At 45.1% G+C, this 26,153-nt stretch overlaps 1 protein-coding gene and 1 long non-coding RNA gene across 7 annotated transcripts in view; both read right to left on the reverse strand.

Annotated features, from left to right (window-relative positions):
• The window catches only part of LOC127670729 (uncharacterized), a 621,253-nt gene that overhangs the window by 528,718 nt on the left and 66,382 nt on the right, over window positions 1-26,153 (reverse strand). The window lies entirely within an intron of this gene.
• Mdm1 (Mdm1 nuclear protein) lies at window positions 555-25,680 on the reverse strand. 6 transcript variants are annotated; one of them, XM_052165217.1, is made up of 15 exons: window positions 25,536-25,680; window positions 24,536-24,650; window positions 19,683-19,936; window positions 18,493-18,627; window positions 15,738-15,905; window positions 14,641-14,735; window positions 14,463-14,562; window positions 10,257-10,286; window positions 9,750-9,925; window positions 8,551-8,850; window positions 7,688-7,797; window positions 7,489-7,598; window positions 4,485-4,734; window positions 2,715-2,774; window positions 555-1,512 (listed from the first exon to the last, which is right to left on the reverse strand). In XM_052165217.1, exons 1-15 carry the CDS (start codon window positions 25,551-25,553, stop codon window positions 1,400-1,402), a joined length of 2,034 nt encoding a protein of 677 aa, XP_052021177.1. In that variant the 5' UTR covers window positions 25,554-25,680; the 3' UTR covers window positions 555-1,399. The 6 variants fall into 6 exon arrangements, with proteins under 6 accessions (XP_052021177.1, XP_052021174.1, XP_052021171.1 ...); XM_052165214.1 differs by having other exon boundaries at window positions 15,738-15,872; window positions 19,683-20,056; XM_052165211.1 differs by having other exon boundaries at window positions 19,683-20,056.

Here is a 26,153-nt window from a genome sequence, read left to right on the forward strand (position 1 = left end):
ATTGTGTATATATACCACATTTTTTGCATCCATTCTTCCGTTGAGGGATACCTGGGTTCTTTCCAGGTTCTGGCTATTATAAATAGGGCTGCTATGAACGGATTCCCCAGCACATAATAAGGAGACGTGCTCCACTATGTTCAGAGCTAATTCTTGCAGCAGCCAGGCCTGCCTCCCTCCCGGCCTCCTCCATCTCCAAACAGTGCTATCAGATAGGCTCCAGCCTTCCAGCAGGCAGCAGCTGGGGATGTCACTAAAATGTCACTAAAGGTGCAAGCCTTCATCAGGATGGCACCCGCCTGTAACTCCGAGGCTCAGGGGGCTAACACAGGGAATCAGAATGGATCGTGAATGAGTTTGAGGACAGTTTTAGAAACAGAGAGCCCTCGATCGAAACAAAGAAAACCCAAATCCTAACAAGCAGTTTGCATGCACCGTTACAAAGATTGTGTTTAACATGTTTGTGAAACCCATTCTTATTAGAAACTTAAATTTATCCTCATTTGTAAAGAACAGTTAAATATCTCCTATAAAACAAAAACAGAATCACCAAGTTAGTGTTAAATTTTTTAATGAATGTTTTTAAAACCTTGTGTTTGTGCAAACGAGAAAAAACAAATTCTGAAGACTTATTTTCACTGCATTTAGCAGCTGCCAAGAGTAGTATAATTTTTGATTAATCAGTTCTAATAGAATGCTTCTAGAAGATATTTATTTCACATGATGACTTTATGAAGAAGCCAAGCACACTTAATTTTCATTTTTAAATGTCTACAAAGTTTTAATTCTCCATTTCACAAATAATTTCTCAAAATCTAGACATTATTCAAATGTATGCCAGTAATTATACAAATAAAATACATAAAAAGATCAAAAATATACATATTTCTCATCAAATTTTGTTGCATAAAAAAGAAAAATATGTACAGACAGATTTCAAAGTCCAATCATCTTAACACTGCACCTGTGTATACAGAAGGTGCTAATAAAAACAGTGACAGATTCCTTTCATGACACCTATGGCTATTAAAATGCCTAAGACCAGTCTGAGTGGGAATTAAGTTGGAAGATCTTAACGTTGACTTCATTTTATCCCTTTAGATATTCTGCAGGCAGATGACCTTCACGCTTCTACCAGCAATCCCTGACATTTGAAACAAAAGCCAGAGTATGTGAAGACCTATATAATCCACACCTTTGGACTCAGACGAGTGCAAAGGAATTGTCAAAGAGTTAAACTTAGACACAGCTGCATTACAACTTTCTGGGTAAGATGAGCCACTGAAAACTCAAACTATCTGAGTCGGAAGTGTCAGAAGAAAATCCAAACCCTCCAAAAATGTTAACACAGCGAGTAAGGAATGACGAGCCGACTTGTCTCTAGGTAAGATGAGCAGGTTTATGGTTTGCCCCAGAAATTCTCCTTTCTTTTCTGAGCTCGGGCTAGAGTCTGGAAAGCCCGGAGGCTGGAAACTGCAGAGCGAGCAGAGATCTCAGACAGTCTATCTGCATCTGTAATGAGAGAACCCCAGGATTACTTCCATGTAGAAGCATCAACAGAACAGGATTATGCTTAATGTGCCACTGCCAGGAGACCGAAGCCATCTAGACTTAACACTGATGCTGGAACTGTGAGGAAACAAGGAGCGGGGTAAATGGAGCGCTTAGCTCATCAACTTTCGTGGCCGTTTTCCAAGTTTATCAGAGGTCAAACCTGCCAATGGGGTGGGAATCTCATTATGTCGTTAGGCACTGCTTCTGGTTTCAATATTAATGGGGGTTGGGGGAAAGCCATCCTACTTTCAGAAGTACAAATAGTTGCAGCATAAAAAGGTTTTCAATTTAAAAAGCAAACTGCTGGGTCTGGGGAGATGGCTCAGAGGCTAAGGGCACACACTGCTATTCCAGAGAACCAGAGTTCAATTCCCAGCATCCACGCTGGGTGGCTCACAACCATCCACGTCTCCAACTCCATGGGATTCTGGTGCCTCTGGCCTCAGGGCATCTGCATACATGTGCTCATGTGCGCACATGCACATTACCAAAAGTAATGAAAACGAAGTATCTCAAAATGCTCTATTTTAACATAGTTTAAATACAGATTTGATTTCTAGTTCACTGAATAAGGAGCTACAAACTTACTAACTAAAAGAGAAAACCCTTCGGATGCACTTAAATGCAAAGAGCATTACATTTAAATTTATTTCCAAAATCAAAGACAATAAATTCAGGAACTATTGGCACTTCACAGAGGACAGCCATGCTTTCAGGATGGGACAACAGCCATTTTGATGGTTTACCTCAAGACTTCAAAACTCCTCCTGCCCAGTCAAAACATCTGGCAGGATGATAAAAGAGGGAGAGTCCATTCTCATCATTTACAATTATTCTTAGAGATGAAAAATGATAAGAATATACAGGCATTTGAATAAATATAGATGGCACATCAGGCCAGCTTCTAGAGACAGGCAGAAGCAGGGGCGTGGCTCTGCTGAGGCAGGGAAAAGTCCCACTGCAGGGGAGAGACGCCCAGGCACAGCCCAGGGGACTCCTGGGTAAGACGGAAAGGACTTCACCCCTATCTCAAGGACCCAATGTGGGAACACATCTGAAGAAGCACCCTGAGACCTGGGAAGTGCCAGGCAAACGCAAGCCTACTAGCAACCACCCTGCGCAGGAAGGGGCCGATGTGACCTTAGTAACTACTAAAATACCTTCATCATTAAAGGCATCGTGCGGAGGTAACTGCAAATTGTTCTTCCTTGGTTTTCCCACTTGAAGAAAAAAGACAGAAGACATTATTCTTAAGCTACTAAACATCATGTTAGTAGAATGGTTTGCAGGTCTGTCCCCTCCAAACATTCACAGGGAAGCAGAATTGTGGCTGTGATCACATGAGGAGGAGACCGGACCGTTAGACACAGACAGGCCATGGCCTAAGCCATATCAGGAGGGTCTGCCCTCCTCTCTACTTCCTGCCAGGAGATATGCAGCAAGGACACCTCCACTAGATGCCGCCCCTGTCATGCACGTCCCAGCTTCTGGTGCCATGAGACACTCATCTCTGCTCATTACACACTGCCCAACCTCAGGTGATCTGACACAGCAAATCAGTAAACTATTCATGAAAGCAAATCATTGAAATTTTATCAGTTAAGTTTGTATATTAATAGAAACTATGTCATCAAAGGGCCACTGGGTAATTGTAATATGTTTAGCAAGTATATATGACTAGTTGCCTAGAATTCTGTCCAGCGAGAACACTGATGTAACTTCAGAGACACAGCAGGCTTCTATTGAGAGATGAAAACTCAATATACACATTGAGAGACAGCAGAAGCTCACAGAGCAAAGGGGACCAAGCCTAGGAAACAGTAACCACCTAGGAAACAGCAACCAAGCTGGAGACGGAGAGCAAAAGGGGAGATAAACATGGAATTTACCCGAGGGGGCAGAAGTCTTATGTCAGCAGAGTCGAGAAACTAAGAAGTAGCAACCTGTGTCTGTCCCCAAGTAATGGGGTGTGAGCTGGGGGTCAAGGCGGGGCTGGAGAACGTTGGGTCTCCCTGCAAGCTGTAGTAAAGGCAGGGTGAAGCAGGGGGCTCTGAAACCCTTTATGTGCAATGTTTAGAGCACAGCATCTTCTCCAAACTTCCCCAGCTAGATAACTGCCTCTCCAGAAGTGCTACAAACGCACGCCTAAAGCTTTAGAGCTATTGAAAATACTGCTTACGAAACTTCCTAGAAGAACTGACCGGGGGAAAGGCCTACTGGGAACCAACAGAATGAGTGGGGAGACACCCACTTCCAAGAAGCATCATTGTAAGTATTTGTATGAACAGACAATCCCAAAGCCACCAGAAAGCAGCCCCCACATACAAAAACTATAGGACAAAAGCTGCCAGAGAATTCCCAGCTGTGACAGAGGAAGAACCCAAAGAGCAGAGCAATGTCTGACAAAACCTAAGGAAACCAGAATTTCCTTGAATGTGGAAATCTTTTATCCTACATCCAAGCAATGCCAGGCAATCAATGCCAGGCAAACATTGTCCAGGGACAGTTTTTGTTGTCCTGCCTGAAAAAGCAGCACCTCTGGCGCCTGGTCGGTCTCTATGTGTGCCGTGGTAAGAACCGAGACACGCCTTCCACTGCCTGGAGTGAACTGTGAACGGTGCAGTGGCACAGTCCAGTATCCACAAGAGAAATCTGCTCCATTCACAGAACCCCATCAGCCTGGGCTGCCTACTGAGACCCTGCTGAAAGGAAGGAAATTAAAAATAAGGAAGAAGGAGGGGAAAGAGGGAGGGAGGGAGAGGGAAGGAAGAGGAATCCATTACAAATTAAAAAGAAAAAAGGAAAAGAGAAAAAGAAAACAAAAACACACGTAATAGAGCTTGCCAGCATGTGGTTCCTCCTATAGCACCGATCTATCAGTGTAACACTTTTATTTTTAAAAGATAAGAAATTAAAACCAAAATACTTACTGTTGTGCTGAAATTCAGGGTCTCGCAGGCGGCCCTGGATCCTACTGGATGGGTGGCAGTAAGGCGGGGCACATGGAGAAGGCTGCCCAGGGGTGACAGGCTGACGGTCCGAAATTTTTGAAACAGGAAGAGTACCCTCAACAAATCTGAGTCCATCGGCTTCACAATCTTCTCGCAGAGGCAGGGGATCAACTGTTTTCATGCCGGCAGTAGGAGAAGTCAGGAGAGACATAGGTCGGGGTTTTCCTTTCTGGAAAAAAAAAAAAGATGCGCACGTGTGTGCAGAAATAAAGACCAGATCATTCAACATTCAGATGTACAACAGTCGCATGTCACAGAAGGTGTGAGGAAAGTGACAGCACCCCCTGGAGAGGTAGCTTAACCACCCACAGAGAAACAGACCTGCCAGTAGAACAGCAAAATGTACATTAACAATGCACAGAACCGACAAAGTATGCGAAGATTATCAACAAAGAGGTATTATTACACTAATAGGTATGCCCTTAGAGCAGGAAGCAGGAAGTTCATTACTAAGCAAAGGCACATGTCAACAATTCACACAGATGTAAGGAGCAAGCACAGTTTACCTCACGAGGCTGGTCAATCACAGAATAAAAGCACTGGAGTACGAACTGTTCACTTACCAAAGTGTAGAAATAACTGAATTAGATATACTATGCAGACATGACAAAGATGAAGAAAACCAGGACCTTCCAGGCTCACTGGGAGCTCGCTCTTCCAGAGAGCCCAGCAGAGCGCAGCACAAGCCTTACGACTGTGTCTGCTTCAGCCCTGCGTTAATACTTAGGAAACACAGGAGATGTAACACTAATATGAACCAAAGGTAGCTGATGGATGTACTCTTTATATTGTTTAATAAAAATGAATGATTCAAGTCTGGAAATTATATTTGAACAATAGTATCTGGTTTTAAAACTTAAAACTATAGCTGGCATCCACATTACCACTAACGTTAAGTGCTGCCTAATGATGCAAAAATATGTGCACAGTAGAGCTCGGTAAGAAAAAATTAAACAGAAAAAGATGTACGCAAACTGAAACACAACTAGCATATTAAAAGCAAGAGGAAAAAAATTATGAAACCTTGCCTGTAGGACCCCACTTATGTCCACACTATGATGACCCTCGGGGCCTCCAACAGTGACCCTTGCCACAGCGTCGGTGGAGAAAGGCCTTTCTCACTCATCAGCGACAATACAGCTTAATCCTAAGAGTTCCTGATGACTCAACCTCTTTCTTCTTTTTTTGGGTGGGTGGGGTGGGGGTGGGCTGGGGGTGTTGAGACAGGGTTTCTGCCTGTGTAGCCCTGGCCGTACTGGAACAAACTCTATAGACCAGGCTGGCCTCAAAACTCACAGAGAATCACCTGCCTCTGCCTCCCGAGTGCTGGGGTTACAGCCATGCACCTCCGCTGCCTGGCTAGGTACTTTCTGATGGATGGCAAAGCAACAAAGTCACACACAGGCACAACAGTCTTAATCACTGCATGGACGTCCACCATGCCCTCACCTGAAACCATGGATGTGACATTTATTTATAGTTCCCAAAAGGATCGATCTGTGACCAAAGAGCTGAGGGCTTCCACCCAAGAGAACCTAAGGTCCCTCCAGGGAAGAACATAAATCTCCCGGTTGCTTCCTCCTTCTCCCATAACTTAATAAATTAAAAGTCACACTAAAAAAAGAAAAGTTTTGCTTTTCTTCCTATCTGGTTTAGACACTCTGTCATCTTGGTTTCACTACTGATAAAAGGACAAAATGTTCTCACTGAAAGGATGCCCAGGCCTAATGAAACTGTCTACTGCTGACCCTCAAGTCTCTTTGCCAGCACACTGTTCCAACTCTCCTTGAAGAAAGAGTTTCCGGGAGCAGCCAGTGACTTGATATTCTCTGAGTCAAACCCTACTGGCTTTTGCACTTCAGATCTCCAAGGGATTCCCAACGCCATCAGGACAGCACCCAAACTCTACCACTACCCACCTCCCCAGCCTCATTTCCTCCCGCTTTTCCCTGTACACTATACAATTTCTCCTCCCCTCCCACCCCGCCCCCCTCTGACACTCAGCACTCTTCCTTGGGGTCTCACAAGTACACAGTGGTGGCTGGGGGTGGGGGGCGCTTACCCTTTCTTGGGAATCTGTAGGTAGTCATGGTGTCTGGGAAGTGGGAGACATTTTTCTTCAGTAGCATGACTGGTAGGCAGCAGGTGCTCTTATAAAAACTTACTCATACAGTATTCTGTAAGAAACCCTAATAGAACACTGCGGGGCCTCACCAAACCAACGTGGAGTAAGGAGGTGGGGGAAGGGAAGGGGAGAGAAGGAAGGGCACGCAGGCTGGGAGAGGCATTAGCTGGAGGAAGGAGATGCAGGGGGATGGGTGGAAGCAAGTATGGCAGAATGCACAGACGTGGGTGAAACTGTTCTGTACAGTTATTGTCATCAGCAGATGAGCGTTTGTGTGGCGTGGGTCTGATGTTAAGGTCCTGTTCCCCAATTGGTTCTTGATCTATCACTAAAGATGTCTTGGGTGTCGTACAGATGGTGTTGGGAACCCCTCAGAGATCTGAAGTGCAGAGTGCTTGGCAGAAGGATGGAGGCAGCACTCCAGGTCCCTTTGGGGGGAGGTGAGGAGATGCATGGAGTAGTGGAAGTTTTAACATGCTTCAGAGGAAAGGGTGACCAGTCAGGTGAAATCTTGGGCAGAGTGACCTTAGGCTGCTATCAGACAATAGACTGTATCTTTCTTCCTTCCCTATGAGTCACTACTAAGAATATTTGAATGCATATCAGCAGCAATATAATGTGAAGATCAACTAAATAAGCAAGTAAACCCCAGTGCCTTGGTCTGCCTCACTGAGATTAACAGGGACACTTCTCCTCACAAAAGGTGGTCTTCTGAAGTCTGGGCCCCTACATGTCATTTATCACACAAGACTATGGGAACCCCAAGCCAAGGTTATGCTCTGAAATACAAATAGCTACCTTAGTAACATCTTTCTTCAGAGTGTCTAAGCCGTCTTGAGAGAACGCTCTCCTCCTCTGTTCAAGGCCTGGCGGCTTCACTTTAGACGGAGACACTAAGACCGCCCCACCTGGAACATCCCCCAAAAACCACATGTCAATCACATTCTAAAGCTACATTCTAAAAGGGCAGGCGACGGACTGCAGGGCTGACCATTACCAACAGCTGGGGTCGTGAGATCATGGTGAGTCCGCTGGATACCGAGTTCTCTCAGCCTTGGTGTTGGAAGCCTGCCTCCCTTCCCTGAGGAAACAGAAGATGTCTCCGACCTAAAGAGTGAGACAATCTATTAGGAAGCCTTTCTCCAGAAAATACAACAAAGCTGTACCACCACTGTCTCAGAGCACAGTGATAAAAACAGAAACAGTCTAAGAGAAGTCTACTTTTATTTCTGAAAAGAAAATCAGGTTCACATACTGGGAGTCTGTAACCCCAGTGTTTAGGAGGTGGCCTCAGGAGAATCATGAGTTCCAAGCCAGCTTTGGCTATATAGGGAAGTCACTACTTAAAAACAATCCTTTTAAAACTGCTCAATCCATATGGAGTTAGAGAAACTAAGCCTAGAAAGCAGGGGAGATCATGTAAGTCTCCAGTCAGTCAGCACCACGTTCCCCTCACCTACATCCATGAATGAACCAGGGGTTTGGCTACAGACAGAGAGGGCCATTAGCAGTCTGCACGTGAAGCCACCATTATTACCAGATATCACAAGACAGTGGCCTTTCTTCCCTGACAGAAGCATCTGATATAAATGAATCCAGTTTCCCCGTGAAGTCATTCTTCCTGACACACTACACATCTGGTGACTGGTCACCACAGCACGTGTGTGAGCAGGGCACGGTGTTTCAGTGCTCCGTGGCGCTCTGTGACTCGAGGGTATTTGAGTCCCAGCACAGACCCCTGGCAGAGCTGCAGCCCTGCTCTTTATTAGTCACCGACCAGTGCAGCCGCACACCCAGTGACAGCAACTGTGCCTCAGTCATGCACTACAATGTCCTACATGCTGAGGAGCTTAGGCTCACCCCTCCATCGGTCTGTCCGTCTTAGGCGGTGTGTCCAGTTTCTCTAGCTCTGCCGCACACATCTGCTTGTCCTCTTCTCTCTCCTCTCTCCTGTCCTCCTCCCCTCTGGGCTTCTCCTGGGTGTCTTCCTTTGTGCTCTCAGCAGCATCCCAAGCCAACTTCCTCCTGACCGTGGTGGCGGCCTCTGGCAGCTCCAGCCTCCTGGTGGTGTTTTTCGGGGGCTGCTCTTCCGAGGCAACCTTTTTTTCTTCTCTGTTGATAGGAGGGTGTTTCTGGGGGGTCCTGTGGCTTGTAAGATCTCTGCATTTCAAAAAGAGTGTTACTGTTAAATCTGTATGTTAGTGTCTTAGTGTACAATGGGTTAGTGAGTGTGTGACTTTCTGTCTCCTGGTTTCCATACTAAGGGCCTTGTCTGGGTATTGAAGTTATTGTGCAATACAGCTATGCCCAGGTGTCCACTAAATGTTCCAAAATGTAATATAGCCACCTACTTTCACACACTTATGCTTGCACTTCTAGTGACAAAAGGGTAAAAGGTTACTCTCAAAATGAAAGGGACTAACTCCAACTAGGCTAATTTGTCATAACTAAACTCATATTCATGCACAAGTATGAAGATTTAAATTTTTATATTTTATATTCATCTTTCCAAAATATTATTAAAGAGTATTCTGTGAACTGTTAAAGCAAGGCCACATGGTAGAAGTTATAAATTAATTTGGCACGTGTGACCACATGAGAATGTTCTATTCTATCAGCTACAAATCAAAGTGTAATTTCCCTTACAAATAGTTAAAGTATGTTCAGTTTAAAATTTAAAATGGCAGAGAAGTCTCTACAACTAGAGGCCCAGTTCCACGAAATTCACTACTGAATGACAATGGATACACACCACTAGCTCAGACTCTAAGTTTTATGGTTGCTCTTTAACTTCCGAAAGTCCTCCTACATCTACCTTATGGCTTTTCTGGTTCTGTTGTTATAAACAATATTATAAAACTTAGCCACCCAGAGTTATGTACTATTTATACAGAAACACAAAGAGTAAATATAATATAGCTGTATTTGCCCCAGTGAATAAGTTTTAGATAATAAGAGACCCATTTGACTAGACAGCAGACTGTGCGTTAGCTGTTTCCCTACACCATCCAATGACGCACACAACACACTCTTCTCATGTTGCACAAAGAGCATCTCACCCAGCAAGATCCAGTGCTCTGATGTTGTTACTCATGGTGCCTTCCGAGCTTGTGATTGAGGAGACGTCCCAACAGCAGTTGCTGTCGGACATAATCTGGTTCAGATGGTCCCGAGAAAAATGTGTTCCCTGGACCCGCTTCCTGTAAGATTCAGCCTTCTCTCGGAGCTCCTTAACCTACGCGAGACAGTTCAGGTGTCTTCCATTATGGCCATGGTTCTTTACAATACTGACAAGTACATAAGAAAGCCACAGCACAAACACAGCCACAGTCCAGTGAGGAAGACAGGCAAAGTAACAGCCACAGGCACTCATCAGACTATGCATTTCAGCAGAAATTAAAACAATTAAGCAAAAGCGTAATGCGGCTATTTTATTTCGGACTAGTAGGCAAGGAGACATTTGTAGTAGCTAAGAAAAATATTGACAAATACTTTTTTACTCCAACTGAAATTACACAAGTATTCTATGCATTATTATAGTTTTTAAGAACTCAAAAGCAACCAACCTCTGCATACCACATGGCATTTAGAGAACCCTAGGGGAGGAATACAGAGACACACTTAATGACAGGTTAATGCCATAAATCAGTAGTAATGGGAATCAGTGAGAAGATGTACCTTATTATTCTTCCTTCTAAATATACACCACCTTGTCAATACAATAGCATTTCTTGTATCCTTAATAATATTTAACTCAGTAATCGAGACAACTTAGTACTGCTCAGAGATCAGCCACACTCTTGCTAGGCTGTGAGGTGCTGCTGATAGGTAACTGACTGCTATTCCTCGTCCCACATCTCTGGAAGAGTGGTTACATGCCAGCAGCTCCTAGTCTAGCTTAATCCCCCAGCTTTCTGCCATCTTCTCCTATTACAGAAGACCCCACTAACAACTGACATTCTTTCTCCAAATCCCTCAGGTTCCCTTGAAGTCAGCAAAACCTCAACTTAAAAAATAAACAAAAATACTCTAAGTATATAATTGAAAATAAATCCATACCAAATAATGGTGATATATTCAACAAGATAACAAGATTTTTAAAAATCATGAGGAATCATAAGCTACTTTGAATTCTCTAACTTGCAAATAATGTGCTTTCATATGAAGAGAAGCCAACTACCACGTGAAACCTTTTTATTTTATGCATGACACTGCCACCTGCTGGCTTTGCAACTATACAGTACAACCCCCCCCCCAAAAAAAAGCTGATTTGTTAAAATTCTGCTTTAAAAATGTTTTTATTTAGCCACTTTTGTTGCTAGTAACTTTATAGTTTTAAAAACAGAGTTCCCACACTTTTGTAAAATCTTTTATCCCTTGACAATTTATTTTAGGTATAAATGTTAATAGTTCCACCCTCACAGAGAAAGATGTTTTATGTATCACCATCAGGCCTGGCTCTTTAGCAGCAACAGTACGCACAGTCACACTGAAGCACCAAGCTATACCCATCCAGTGTGCGGTCTGAGCGGCAGGGGGCTGGGGTGGGGGCGGGACAGCCACCAGAACTACGAGACTCTCAGTAAATTACCACCCCAGCATTAGCACAACCTGTGCCTTGCAGAAACATGCAGGACATGAACTAACGGGTAGGCTCAAAGGTCTCCGATCAGCAGGGCCTTCGGTGCTGCGCAGTGGAAAGGCAGTCACGGAGGCTGCGTCCTGTTCACAGGGGAGCTCCACGAACTTAATGACTAGGAGAATGGGAGAAGAGCCCTGTGTGCACCGCCATGAGAAAAGGTGGAGGACAGGCACTTCTGGCATGACTATTCAGTCCCATTTGTTAATGACTTACGAACTCCAATGCTTTCATAAGTCTTCATCAGCCATCCTTCCAAAAAATGATAACATTCAGTTTTATATCTAAGTGACTATAATCCTAAACGAGGATAAAAAACTGAAGATGCTGATGTCTCTCATCAAAGTAAGGTCTTCTATGGGCAAGAGGGGAAATCTGAGTGTACATTCCTGAAATGACCCAAGGACCAATGACCAGGACTACTATAAAGGGTAAGAACACACTATCCCAACAATGTCACCCAATGACGGGATATTTTATAAGCCAGAGGTAGAGAAGGCTCAGAGGCTCAAAGCATTTGCCACTCCCATGCAGTACCAGTTCAGGAGTCAGCGCCCACATTAAGTGGCTTACAGCCACCTCTAACTCCAGCTCCTGGGGATACAGTGCCCTCTTCTGGCCTCCATGGGCACAGGCACACGTGCGCGTAATGAATGTTTTCATTACTGATTATTTTTCCCAATTTGAACTAAATCGTTTAAAATTTACATGCAGAAAAGTCAAATTCAGAAAACGGAAAGAATGAATGGGGAGCAAACTTACATCTGTCAGAGCACAGGGTGTATCTTAAATGCGGCTCTTTATCTAGAATCAAAATCCTAACTGTCCTCAGAAGTCACATCAATAACCAAGCCAAAAAGACACACATGCCAGCAAGCCATCATGACACATGCCTGTAAAATCTGCATGGGAGAGGCTGAGGCAGGAGGACTGCTATGAGGCCAAGGTTAGACCCTTTTCAAAAACCAAAACCAAATTATCTTAAAACAGATTCCATTATTAAAGGCAGATTCCTTTATTAAAGGCAATCTTTTACGAACATTGTAAAGCAGCAGTGTAACTGAAATGATGTAGGTGTGGGATACACAGCCACATTCAAAGCCAGCTCACACAGGATGTCTATACCATGAGTAAGTACGTGGGACTTAAGACGAACACCCAGTAGTTTTGCTACAAACAGATTCCCAAAGCATAGCATGTAGACAATTTAAAAGGAGATGAAGTTAGGATCTGAACTATGAGCCAGAAAGTGTGTCAATGTTAGAACTGTGGCTGGAGAGATGGCTCCGGGGTCAAAGTGCTTGCCCACTTACCCCCTGTGTAATTCCAGCACTGGAAGGTACAGGAGGATCCTGGGATCTCAGTAGCCAGCCACAATGGCCTACCAGTGAGATCTGAGTTCACCGAGACATGCTGTCACAAAAATAAGGTGGCAAGCCAACTCCGACCTGTGGCCTCCACATGCATGGCCACGCATACATGCTGCATATACCACACATACATAGCATACACACCAAAAACTGCTGGGGCAGGGAGGAGATGGCACAATACTTGATATTCAGGTCCCTCAGTATCAGCCACATACCACAAACAGTAGTCCAGGGAAAAAAGGCCAGTATTTAGCCAAAGCACGGCCCTTATTAAATGCCTATAACTTGGAAATAAGAACTGATCACTGGCTTAGAGAACTGCTATGCCCTTCTATTGAAGTTTTAGTTTTGGTTTTTTGATAAAAGGCTAAGGCAAACTTGACCCTAATTTATAAACCTATAACTTCCAGTAGCAATTAATACATCTATGAGAAGGTTCTGGCATGGAGATATCACATCAGGTAAAACTGAGAAAGCAGCCTTTACATTTCGGCACAGCATTCTCCTCCCGGGGGCAATCTAAGAATTTCACCGGACTTCAACAGCTCCAGCCCTCCAAATGCATTAAATGTTGAGGCCTAAATACCAACTCACCTCAGTGTAAAGAAACCACACACTAGCCAAGAATCTTTACAAAGCAGCTTCCTCAGACCTGTCCACCGGCCCTCATCAGCCACATGGTTCTGTGGTCCTGTTTTCTCCTACCTGGTCTAATCCCCCAGAAATAATCTCTTTGCCAAGACCTAGAATACTAATAAACTGTGCAAGAGCTTAGGAGATTCAGTCCTTTTTCCATCATGACTGCTTGTGATACTCACAATTTTTATTTGATTTTACTAGACTGAATAGACAAATGCCCAGATGAACGGGAGCTATAGCCTGAGCTCTACTAGCTGTTCCTGTCCTGTGCAGCCTCAGCTTGCCTAGCTGCACCTGCCCACGTAGCCTGAGCTAGGCTCGGGTGGACAGTTCTGAGAGTAGCAGTGAGACAAGTCTGAGAGCCGAGGCCGTGCGCCGAGAAGGGTGTGGCAGGCCACTTGTCTGGGAGGGGCCAGCTCAAGGAACAAGCAGCTCAAAAAGACCAGATGCAATCTATCCTCTTTGGAAAGACAGAGAAGAATGTCTATTATTATATAATCCAACCAAAAAATAAGTGTTGTAACTTAGCTTGTGCACACGAGTAGGGTTGAAACTTGTTGAGATAGACACTTGATAAGACACTAATTATACAGTAATATAAACTTTCTAGCATTTATCCTCGGACTAGAAACCCCGCTTCTCAGCAGAAGACATTACTGCCCTCTCCTCTGCCCTATCTCAGATCCACAGCATCTCCCCTACATCAGGACACCCCGAGAGTAGACCCTGAACTGCATGAGCTCAGGCTGCACACGCCCCTCTCCTACAAGCTGCAGGGGTGCAGACTGTAGCAGCAGCCTTTCAGGCGCATTCACTAGTGAGAGGAAGACCCTTCAGTTCAAGGACTGAGGTCTGAATGGCATGAGCAACCCCACCAGTACAGCCGCAGCCCCGTGAACTAAGCTCGTCAGAACTATCAGACAGTCCATGGCTTTAACAATCAATGTCAGTCTCCACAGAGGTCACTGGTGTAAAACCAGTACACACACTGGGGATGACAACTTCGACTTTAAGATGGTGGCATTTGCAGTATTGTTACTGTACCATCCACCTTTAAAGTGTGAATGAAACTCATTGTGAAAGTGTTGACTGGGCTGGAAGAACACATGAAATCACAGACTCACCTGGTTTGAAAAGTTCTCCTTCACCCGGGTCCAAGCTCCAGCTTTATAGAAATACTGGGCTGGGCTCAGAAACTTTGCTCTATATTCAGAATTCACCTTTCTAAGAGAGACAGAACGCAAGTAAGTATTTCAGCGTGTTGATCACCCAGATATGACCATTTCCTGATGAAAAACTTACCCAAGCCTTTGGTGTCTCCACGGAGCAGACTTCTTCACAGGCTTGTCTGAGTCTTCTGACGCCATGTCTACTTCTAAGTCTAAAGGCTCGTCTGCCTTATTATATTGAAATGGAAATAATTTGAGCATTTATGCTTTAGATATGTCAGACGTTAAAGTAAAAACATACATGTTATAAAGGCAGGCCTGAAGATTCTATTACATTTTTGCTTTTAGATGTTTTAGCTACTAAAACAAAACAAAACAAAAAAATCAACAAGTTTTGAAACCAAGGATTGATCCCTGATTTTATGTTTTTTTAAAAGATGAATTAAAGACTAACAAATACCATCAAACTATTAAACAAGGCTACTACATATTGAACAGAGATTTTAAATTAACCCTTAAATTTATATTCAAATGCTACAGTAATTAAAAGTTTTGCTAATTATCACAGTGTTGTATAACACTCTCGCCCCAAGAATGATAGGTAAAAAAAGTGTATGTGTGCACTGTGTACACATGCATGTGTGTGTGTGTATGCACATATGTGCACATCAGCTCATATGTGTGTGGGCATGCCCACACAGACAGGTATATAATTTTACTTTTAGTCATATATTTTCTATTTTTAAAAACTTCAAAGTATACTCTGCGATGATTCTAACCTAATGTCATACCACAGTATGCCTGTATTTTCACTGAATTATACTAACTCTAATTTAGCATAATCAAAATTTTCCCTTAAGCTAACTAACTGTGTGCTCTGTTTAATAGCTACTACTCTGGAATACACATCTCCATCTTCCCTGCTGCCCTGTAGCTCTGACCACTGCAAGCCCGGTCACCTGACGTTAGATTTGGGAGACTTACCTGCTGCCCTGCTAAGTGTGGTCAGCTATCTACGTATCTGTCTCCCAGCAGCCTAAGCGCTGCTGAGCCTTGGCGTGTCTGCATCCTGTACTCACGGTACCTACACGGGACCTGCCTCCATGTAAGGAGTCACGAGCACCTGCATTTACTGAACACATGGATCAATGCTAGAAGAGAGCTTCAGGCGGCGACAGAGGAAGACATGCAGCGTCTGCAAGCCTGGTAGGAGGGCAGAGCTGGTGGTACCTTCTTTTCTGGAGACAACATCTCAAAACTGCTGTTTCCTTTCAGATACTCTCTTGACTTTGGCTCCTTCGCTGGAGTCAAACCCTTGAAATTTCGCTTGTATTCAGTTTCATGGATGAATGTATTGCCTTGGAACTGTGGAATAATTTGGCTTTTATTACGGAAAACCTTAAAACAAACAAAAAATAGTTATTTGTTGGCTATTAAGTGACACAGAACTTAGGTATTTAATTGTTCTTTTTTTTTTTAATGTGTGTATGTGTGTGTGTATTTGTGTACTCTGACTTATATATAAAGGTCAGAGGATTTAACTCATAGGAGTCTGTTCTTCCACCATCAAATTTAGGTTATCATGATTGGTACCAAGTGTGTTTTCCTATTAAGCTATTTCATAGACTCTCAGTATGTTCTTAAAACTCAGCTTTAGTATATAGTGGTCTTTTGTGGTTTGTTTTATCTATTTATTTATTATTTATTTATATTTTTATTGGATATTTTCTTTATTTACATTTCACTTGTTTTCCCCTTTCTAGGTCTCCCCTTCTGAAACCCCCTATCCCATTCCCCCTCCCCCCGCCTCTCTGAGGGTGCTCCCCCACCCACCCACTCCCGTCTTCCCACCCTGGCATTCCCCTACACTGGGGCATTGAACATCCTCAGGCCCAAGGGCCGCTCCTCCCACTGATATACAACAAAAAGCCGTAAGAAGCTGAATTACAGTACACAAAAAGGCACAATTGTCTATGACTACAATTTGATTTCACATGTGTCATTAGTAGCCAGTGATCAAATTTCTATGCTTGTTACTATGTTTTGAATAAACAGTCAAATCATGATCAGACTATTACACAAGCAGAAATTCCCCATACTCCTTATCTGATCTTTCCTTCCCAGAGTTCCTCTACCTCCTCCCACCAGTTTAGTAATGAGATAAGCAAATAAGCATATTTTCATAATATGAACAGATATTAGTGTTATTAAAGTAACTGTTGTCAGCTCTATGAATTATATTTTCCTTGTCTAAATGTCCCTTCTTCTGAGAGAACCTAAGACGATGCCTGATACGCTCAGGCTGGGATTTTTTTTTCTTGCCTCTTGCATGCTTATATTTAGCGTTTTCATTGAAGAGAGAGAACACCCAAGAATTACTATATTCCTCTTTTAAATGTTTTCTTTCATCCATGATAGTCAAATATGGTTCCCATGTGCTGGTATCACGCCACTGCTGACAGTGAAGTCACAAAAAAAAGTGGGTACCAGGGAAGACATCCATGACCTGTGCTTCGAAACACTGACTAGCACAGACCCAATCCAAATGGTCCATCTTCTCGAAACAACACAACCTCAAGGACTTTCCAGCCAAAACTGGTCCAACTCCTTTAAGTATTCAGATGACAACCTTACCAGGAAAGGCACCTGATTAGAAGGCTCCTTAGAGGGCACAGAAAGCTCAGCAGGGAGCTCTTCTACCGCCTCAAAGCAGACGTGCTCTGAACTTACAAAGAGCATCTGCTTCCAAAGCAGCGCTCTGACCGCCTCACTAACGGGAGCAGGGGGCTCACGACCAAGAAGGCTGCGAATAGTTTATTTTACACTGTGCTTCTGTGCCTATGAAAACGATATTTCTGCCAAAAGCTTCTACAGGCATATAAGTTTTGTCAAGCGGGTTTTGATCTGAGTTGGCTCTGGCTTACAGCCCGAGTGCTCCACCAAAACAAAGTCCGATGGTGAAGCCAGGCAGAAGTCTCTTGGGCACCTAGGACCTGAAAACACTCACCAGCAGGCGGCGGAGGCACTGCTCGCACTTAGGAGGTCACAGAAAGAGGACACATCACTTTGCATTACACCTCAAAATGACCCTAAAACGTATTTGGATAACAAGTAAACAAAGCTTCCACAATTGACATGGTCAGAGTTGACATGGTCAGTGGAGTGTCTGCTGAGGCTCACAGACGCCATTGCCCTGCTGCACCTAAATCTTCCTGTTAGATTTTAGGTACAGAGTGTGCAAGGAACACTCAAGTACCAGCAAAATGAATTGAAGGCATATAAAGGTATATGTAGATGTGTTAAAAAAAAAGATCGGGAAAAAGATGAAGCTGTCATGGGCTTCTGAGGCTGAAAGTATAGTCAAAAACATAAGAAAGAATTCAGTCTAAGAACACCCCAGAGGACAGCAGCACTTAACAGAAGATTTATTAGCAAGGTAATAAAACACAAAATATAACACATTACACAAAATATAATGAAATTTGTCTCACAAATTAGGCCATTATGCCTTTTGAATTTTTGCAAATCAAAACCCAATTACTGTCATCATTCAACTGACTCAAGGGAACAATCACATGCAGTGCTACTTTCCATATATAAATATCCAAACAGACTTTCTTTAAAAAAATCGACATTATGCGAAAACATTAGTCAAATAAACAATTTAGAATATAACCAATTTGATGATTAAGAAGACAGTAAAGTAGAAGGATCCTCCACCATGTGTACCTACCACTCCCCACGATCCCACCACCCCGCCTCCTACTTAGTGGGCCTGGCACTACGGACCATCCATAGCGCAGGACAGTGTAGTATTGCTATTGTGAATCATGAGGGAGGGACAGAGCCTAGCGAACGGTCACTGTCTCCAGAACTCAGGACCAGGCCAGGTCAGTACCGACTTTCTTTCCACTGAGCCTATACTAACACATGAGTCGGTGTCACGAAGTCAGGTGAGAACACAGAAACACATCTGTTAAACTACCTGATTGGTTGTAAACACTGGAGCAGTTTCTTTACAGGTCTTCCAAACAAATTGCCTTTGGTATTCAGAATTTCTTAAAGCATTATTCGTGGGAACAACAGCCAGTCCAGCTTTCTTACGAAGATGCCTATCCAACTGTTGAGGGAAACAAATCCACTTAAAGCTATGAAAATTTGCTGCACAAACTCCTTTTAAGTCTAAATTGTGCTATAAAGCATGCAACACGAACTTTATCCCTTCAAGTTTTAAAAGTACCTTACAGTTTTGCTAACTATATTCATACAGTAGTATGCAAACTTTTAACTTTTAAATAATCACTTCTAAACTGTCTAAATATTTAAAATTCCTTTCTTATTAACAGCAACCTGCTATTATGCTATTAATGCATCTCAAAAAAAAAAAAAAAAAAAAAAAACAAACCCTCAGAATAGAGCCATTGCTCAGTTCCTACCAATCATTCTCAAGGAAATCTAATATCAAAAATAACTAAGTCCTAGCACCTTGCCCTCCCCACACCCTCTGTGGACACCCTTCCCTCTGGCCACCAAGCTCACACATCACCTTCCGTGGACCCCTGCGTGCCCTGGCTTTCTCCACAAGTCACAGGTTCTCCTCCAGCACTCCTGGGTGGCTCCAGGCTTCTAGTCAGTGGCTGAGGTAAATTAGGGAAAGGGCAAGTGCCTGGAGAACCAACTGTGGGAGGCAGTGAGATATCCCACACACCCTGCAGCCTCTGCTTAAGTGCTTTTGGGGACCTGTGGCAAGCCAGCTGTGACATAAGAGGACGGAACAGCAAGTCTTTGAGAGCCAGCCAGAATGCTCCTCCTTTTGCCGCCTGTGAGCTGAGATTCTGTTTGCTTCCTTGCTGGTACAATAGGAGAGTCAAACAAGATAGGTACAAGTCAGCTGAGCTCCCGGCCAGAGAAATGGCCTACTGCCCTTCTGCCTCAGCGTGACCTGTCCTGGGGACTCGGCTGCTGGTCTCTGATGAATAAAATCCCGAAAAAACCTGCCTGTGTAGGGACGGCATGTCTTAGTACATTCAGTACAAAATAGCGGCCATTAAGAACACAGTCCTTCTCAGTGACTGTCACAGCCTGCTGGCATCTATACCAGAGACACGGGACAAGAGGGGAACAAATAAAAAACCTAAATATACTTTTGAAAAGAAACACGGTGGCTCGTCCTACCCTGGGATCTATGCTCTCGGAAAGAGGCTTGGTGGAAGGTCTCAGCTCCACATCGGCGTTAACTGGTGCGTGGTTTCTTGTTACACCCTGGTGCTTTTCCACAGTGTCTGAAGCCCCTTCCGCTCTGGAGTCTGCAGAATGAGATCGCGTTCTCTTGGGAACCCTGGAAGCCTCCTGTGAGAGAGCTGCTTCTTGGTTAGCCTCTTCTCCTTGCTCTGCCTCTTTTGGTTTTGGAGTTCGAATGGTCTGGGGTTCTGGTGGGACAAGGGCATCATTCTCTTTGACGGTTCCATTCCACTCCAGGTATTTTGAAATCTGAGGGTCATGGTATGGAACTCTTCTTTTTGAAATAAAACTTGGTTCTTTCGTGATCCCTACAAAAACATATAACATGAAAGTAGCTGCTACCAAAGCTCATAGTCAAAAAGAGATTTTAACAAAACCTGAGGAGAGTGATGGAGTTTAAAGTTCAGTTGTAAGAGCAAGATGGCACTTGCCACCAAGCCTGACAACCTGAGTTCAGTCCTCAGGACACCCATGGTAGAAAGGAAACTCAACTCCCACAAGTCGTTCTGTGACTTCTACACATACCCTGTGGTGCACACATGTATGCATGCATACATACACATACATGCATGCACGCAAAAAGTTAAACAATAAAACAGTAATATATACATGCACGTGCACACACACACTCCTCCAGATTATAGTACTTTTAAAACCTAACAAGGTATGGTTTTCAATCTCAAATTATTTTGCTTTAAAGAAGCATTAAAACTGAACGCTGAGGTCAGTGTCCAAGTTGTTCTCACAGGAATCACAGGGGTCACAAGGCGAGAGACCTGGCACGCCAGGAAGTGTGTGCTCCCTCGTTTCTGGTTACTTTCCTGTGCTACTTAGCAGAACAATAAGCCCTGGTCTGTCCACATTTGGAACTTTTCCCAAAGCTTCTCTTATTCAGAACAGACCAAGATTAAAGAAAGGGGATGAGATGTCACCATGCTCGGCCTCGGTTCTCCTTCTGCCTTGGTTTCCTGAGAATTAAAAAGAATGACCCTTTTAACAAGCGTAAGATACAATGTCTCTACACCTCTGTCCAGGAGGCAAATATACAGGGTGCCGGCCTTCTACCGAGGTGTGTGGGCGGGCGATGCCCTAGTCCTGGGCATCCTTTAAGCAGAAAGAGAGCTGCTTGCACCACAGGAAGATAAGACCGCGAAGGGAAGAGGAGGTGACAGAGAAGCTGCCATGAGGTAAAGCCATTACTCTCCAGCTCTCTCTGAGCTGTCTGTCACTGAAAGCCAGGGCCCCATGCTCATGGGCCTCCTGGACTAGAAGACTTCACCGGAGAGCACGGTCCCATGCTCATGGCCTTCCTGGACTAGAAGACTTCACCGGAGAGCACACAGACATCGTGGGGGCGCGGTAAGCAGGAAGGCGCAATTCTGAATTCCACGTGGGCTCTTGCTTGCTGCTTAGCTGTCACGTTTCCATTCACTACAGCTTACAGTCCTGCTTCCACCTCACAAAACATGGGCACGCATCTCAAGCAGCCTCACGCGACCTCTGTTGGATCACGGTGACACAGGACAAGAACTCAGGGCTAGGGAGGGGCAAGAAAGCACAAGGGTCCTAAGGGACAATGTCACAGGAAAGCCAAGGCACAGACCAGAAATAAGAAAGGAGAGGCGGCCAATTCCAGGCTTGCCCACCGCGCCCACAAAGTCCAGGGTGGAGAGTCAGCACAGAAGGGAACGGTGCACCTGAACCTGAATCCAGGTGGAAAGGCAGACTTTTCTCACAGAAAGCCACGCTACTTGGGCAAGCCCGTTTGCTGTCCAGAGTGGCTTTGTAAATTATACAATGAACATTTTCTAGAAACTGCATGAGCGGAGGTGGCAGCTCAAGAGTTTGAACAGACATATAGAAGACATATACACACTCTACCGAAATCTATAACCTTTGAAACTACTTGTAAAAACTTAGAAAAAAGAACTAAAGATCAATGTGAATGTGGGAGGAGGGTTAACAAGCTCTTCCTAACGTTGTGGGAGCACGGGGAAGGAAACCCAGTGCCTGTTAGGTGTGTGTTGAACCTCTAAACTCCACCCGGCTAGCCTCTCAATTCTCTGGTAATCCTTATGTGCATGAGTGTTTGGCCTGCCTGTCTGTGTCCATACCACATACATGACTGGTGCCCTCAGGGGCCAGAACAGGGAGTTAGATTCCCCCCAGGTGTAGTTACAGAGAGTTCTGAGCTGCCATGTGGGTTCAGAAATTAACCCTGGGTCCCCTGCAAGAGTACCACTGCTCTTAACCACAGAGCCATTCTCTGCACATTACAGGAAGCATGAAGACAAAAGAAAAGGGGACCACTGTTTTAGACTTAACACAGCGCTGGGATTTTGGTAAGGAGCATAAGGAGCAAAATCAACAAGGAAGATTCTCCAGACAATGGGCCCTCTGTCCTACCGGCTCCAGCAAATGCCCCAGGTAGTGGGCACTGCCCACTGCATTGCCAGAATGGCCGGCCAGCTCTAGGTAAGCCTGCTGCTCCTTGTTAACCCCCTCCCTCCACTGTGGAACAGCCTGAGATTCTTATGCTAGTCTTTGCACTTACTGAGAATTCCTAGTAGCCTTCCTCCCTTACTCCATGACGTCCTTCACAGTGTACCCTGCTCCAGAATGGCCTCGCTTGCCTGGGTTCCTCTCATGCTGGCCCCTTGAATGCAGCTGGTCTCAGCCAAAATGCTAAAGGGACACTCAATAGGTTGATCAGTTGTCTGGTGTCTAGTCATCCCCCTACAACTTTCAGTGAGGTGGTTATACCTGAAGACAGTTTATTTTGCATTCTTGATCTAACGAACCCTCCAAAGTGCAGAACTTATGAGCAGAGAGGTTTTCCAGCATGCCTGAGAATCAGGGACCATCCTATCTCTGAAGTCCAGCACTGGGGTAAGAAAATTGGACATAGTTACTACCTGAGGACCCAGCTATACCACTCCTGGGCATATACCCAGAAGATGGTCCACTATGTTCATAGCAGCCTCCTCTATGTTGCAAAGGAGCCCTAAAGAGTTACCTACACTCCCTTCTGTTCACCAAACCTGATGTAAGCACGGTCCTTATTTTACTGCCTTCCCAGACCTGAACCCTCATGGTAAAACCTGTCTTTCCCTGGCTTCAAACACCTAACATTTGAGGAGTTTATGCATCATTCTCACACTTCATCCACTGAACACCAAGTACTGACCTATGTGCATAAATCCCTTACCAAGCAATTCTTCCTCCAACCCTGTACAGTGTAGCTTCCTAAGGCCCTCTTGGCAGGTTTGATTTGCTCAAAATTATAATTATTGTATATCTAAATTCAGATGTATTCATAAATTTAAAATCTAGTTCTAGGGCTGATAATATGATCAGTTGCCTTATAAACACGAAAACCTGAGTTTGACCCCCTAGGACCCACACAAAACAGCTAAGTGTGGCTGCATGCTCACAATCTGAGCACTGGCAAGGCGGAGGCAGGGGACTGACTCTCTGGCCAGGAGGCCTAGTCTAACTGGTGAGCTCCAGGGCAGTGAAAGACCTTGTTTTAAAATGAGGTGGGCGAGCTGAAAAGATGGCTCAGCAGTTAAGAGCGCTGACTGCTCTTCCAAAGGTCCTGAGTTCAAATCCCAGCAACCACAGGGTGGCTCACAACCATCCATAATGAGATCTGATGCCCTCTTCTGGTGTGTCTGAAGACAGCTACGGCGCACTTAGATATAATAATAAATAAATCTTTGGGATGGAGCCCAAGTAAGCAGTGGTCCTGAATTCAATTCCCAGCAACCACATGATAGCTCATAACCATCTGTACAGCTACAATGTCCTCATATACATACATACAATAAATAAATAAATCTTTTAAAAAAAATCCTTCAATTAAAATGAAGTGGGTGGTCTTCCTGAAGAGCGACACCCAGGGGGGGTTCTCTGGACTCTGCATACATATGCACACAGGTGTACCTGCATGCATACAAAAATAAAAATAAGTTAAAACTCAGTTTTACTAGGGAGTAGGGTGTCTCAAAGCCTTGCGTTTCTACCGACAAACAAGGAGACAGAGGGCTACTCTCCGAGACCTTATCCGGTGAGAGAAAAACAGCAGATATAATAGTCAGTCCACTCTTCAACGTGCTGTATGAGGGCTCAAATTCTCTGAGGTCAGAACAGCAAATGTCAGAGGAAGAACATGATCTCTGGACTCATGGCATCGACCAACACGGACAAGTTCAAGCCACGCCCCTGTTACCTACACTTCCATTCTTCAAACCTTGGCAAGCCCCATCCCCAGGCTTGCCCCTCTCTAGTCCCAGATCAAACATCTCCAGAAAAGCCTCTTCCAGAACAACTGATCTCAGGTGTTTTCCCCTTCCATTCGACTCATCAACCTGTGTATATCATGCTACTTTATATACAAGGTGAAACACCAGATTCGCTGAGTTTCTTTGTTTTTCTGTACCCATGGGAGTCTGGGATCACAGTATCCTATCAATAAATATTTGCCAACTATACATGATCGAGTCACCCAACACAGGTGGGGGTTTTTGTTTTGTTTTAACATAACTCAAGGTTTATTCAACTTATAATAGTTATTGATAGCCGGGCAGTGGTAGCGTGCCTGCCTGTAATCCCAGCACTCTGGGAGGCAGAGGCAGGCGGATTTCTGCGTTCGAGGCCAGCATGGTCTACTGAGTGAGTTCCAGGACAGCCAGGGCTATACAGAGAAACTCTGTCTCGAAAAAACCAAATCCAAAAAAACAAAAACAAAATAATAATAATAATAGTTACTGGTTTGCTCAACTTACCCAACTGATCCGATCTAAGTCCTGCCCATGAGTACTTTCGACCCACTGAGGGATTATAGGACTCTGACAAATAGGACTTTTTCCATAGGAAGTTTCTCTGGTATTCACTCAGTCCCTATAACGAAAAGTACAATTTGAGCACAGTGTAATGAAGAGGTGTTTCAAAATCCAGCATCACAAAGAGAAAAAAAAGCCTCAGCTTCTGAAGAGTGTTCTTGAAAGGCCCAAGAATGAGAATTAAACCCCAGACAAGCTCCTTAATAATAGCTAATATTTACCCAGCCCTGGGCTAAGCAGCGCCTTAATCCTCCCAGCCACCTGAGGCAGACTGAAGCAGGAGTCTGTCGCTTCTCTAATTCCAAAGTGTAGTAACAAACCCAAGTCCTCTCCAGTAGAGATTTATCCTAAATTCCCATCAAGTACAGAATGTTATGGCTTACGATTAGTTCCTTTTAATAAAAGGCAATTAGAAAAAGACGTATTCCCCTCCCACTCTGTCGACAAGCACTTCAGAATTAAGAGTCGGGATTACAGGAACACTGTGGGCACCTGTTGGCGTGGAAAGGCGCTCGACAGAGCCAGCTATCTGGAACGGAAACAAATCCTAACGCAAAGGTACAACTTGCAGGCTGCAAACCTGCCCACGCTCTCCCCTTACTGGGGCCCGTTTCCCAAGCGTTTAAAAGACCCGCGCACTTTCACGTTTTGCAGGAAAGGAGCGGAATGCTACCGTGAGAGGAACCACAGGTGTCCTACACTGACAGCAGCCTTTCACCCCACTGTCGAGGGCCCTCCTCCCGCCTCCGTGCCTGGCGACCCCAGACTGATTCCATCAGGCCCCCATCGAACTCTCCCCCACCCGCACCTCCGCGCTGGGCCACGGGCCGGAGCATCCTCCGCCCCGCACAGGCTCCGGCCAGGAGGCTCGGTACGGCACAGGCGCGTCACGCATCCCACCCCGCGGCGCCCCCTCCACCCGCCGCCGAGCCCCCAGCCTCACCTTGAAGCGCACCGGCATGTCGCCCTGCGCTGCGGAACCTGCCCCGCCGACAGTTAACGGGACTGAAAGTCCCGAGGGGGCGGGGCGACAACACCGGTTCCCTAGCGAGAAACCGGACTCGGCGTCCCCGACGACGACGCGCCGGCGCACTCTGCGCCGCCCTCCGGCCCCGCCTCTCGGCCTTGCTCCGCCCATTTTGAGGCCTGAAGACCAATGGTAGCCCTTACCGTCATTATGATTAGACCAACCAGCACTCGTAAGGGCACCGCCCCGCTCCCTAATGGCGGGCGGGGAGCTGGCCAATAAGGATACGGGAGCTGCGGTGGGCGGGGCCCGCGGGAGCTTTGTCCAGGAGGCTCTGGGCCAAGTGCCCGCACTACATGCTCCGCCGCCCCGCTGCGATGTGGCCGAGTTCTGCCAGAGCCTGCCTGACTGGTTCCAGGTCCCTGACATCACAGAACGTGAAAGTGTGCCTGGCATTCCAGAACGCACGACAAGTCTCTTTGTCCATAAAGGAAATTGTCCTAGAGTACCCGGCTGAAAAGCAGTTGCTACGGACAGAAGCATTACACTAGCCTTGGGTGAAAAAGGATAGATCCAAAAATACATACCATGTAG

The sequence above is a fragment of the Apodemus sylvaticus genome, chromosome 20 (assembly GCF_947179515.1).
Source record: "Apodemus sylvaticus chromosome 20, mApoSyl1.1, whole genome shotgun sequence".
Classification (NCBI taxonomy): Eukaryota; Metazoa; Chordata; class Mammalia; order Rodentia; family Muridae; genus Apodemus; species Apodemus sylvaticus.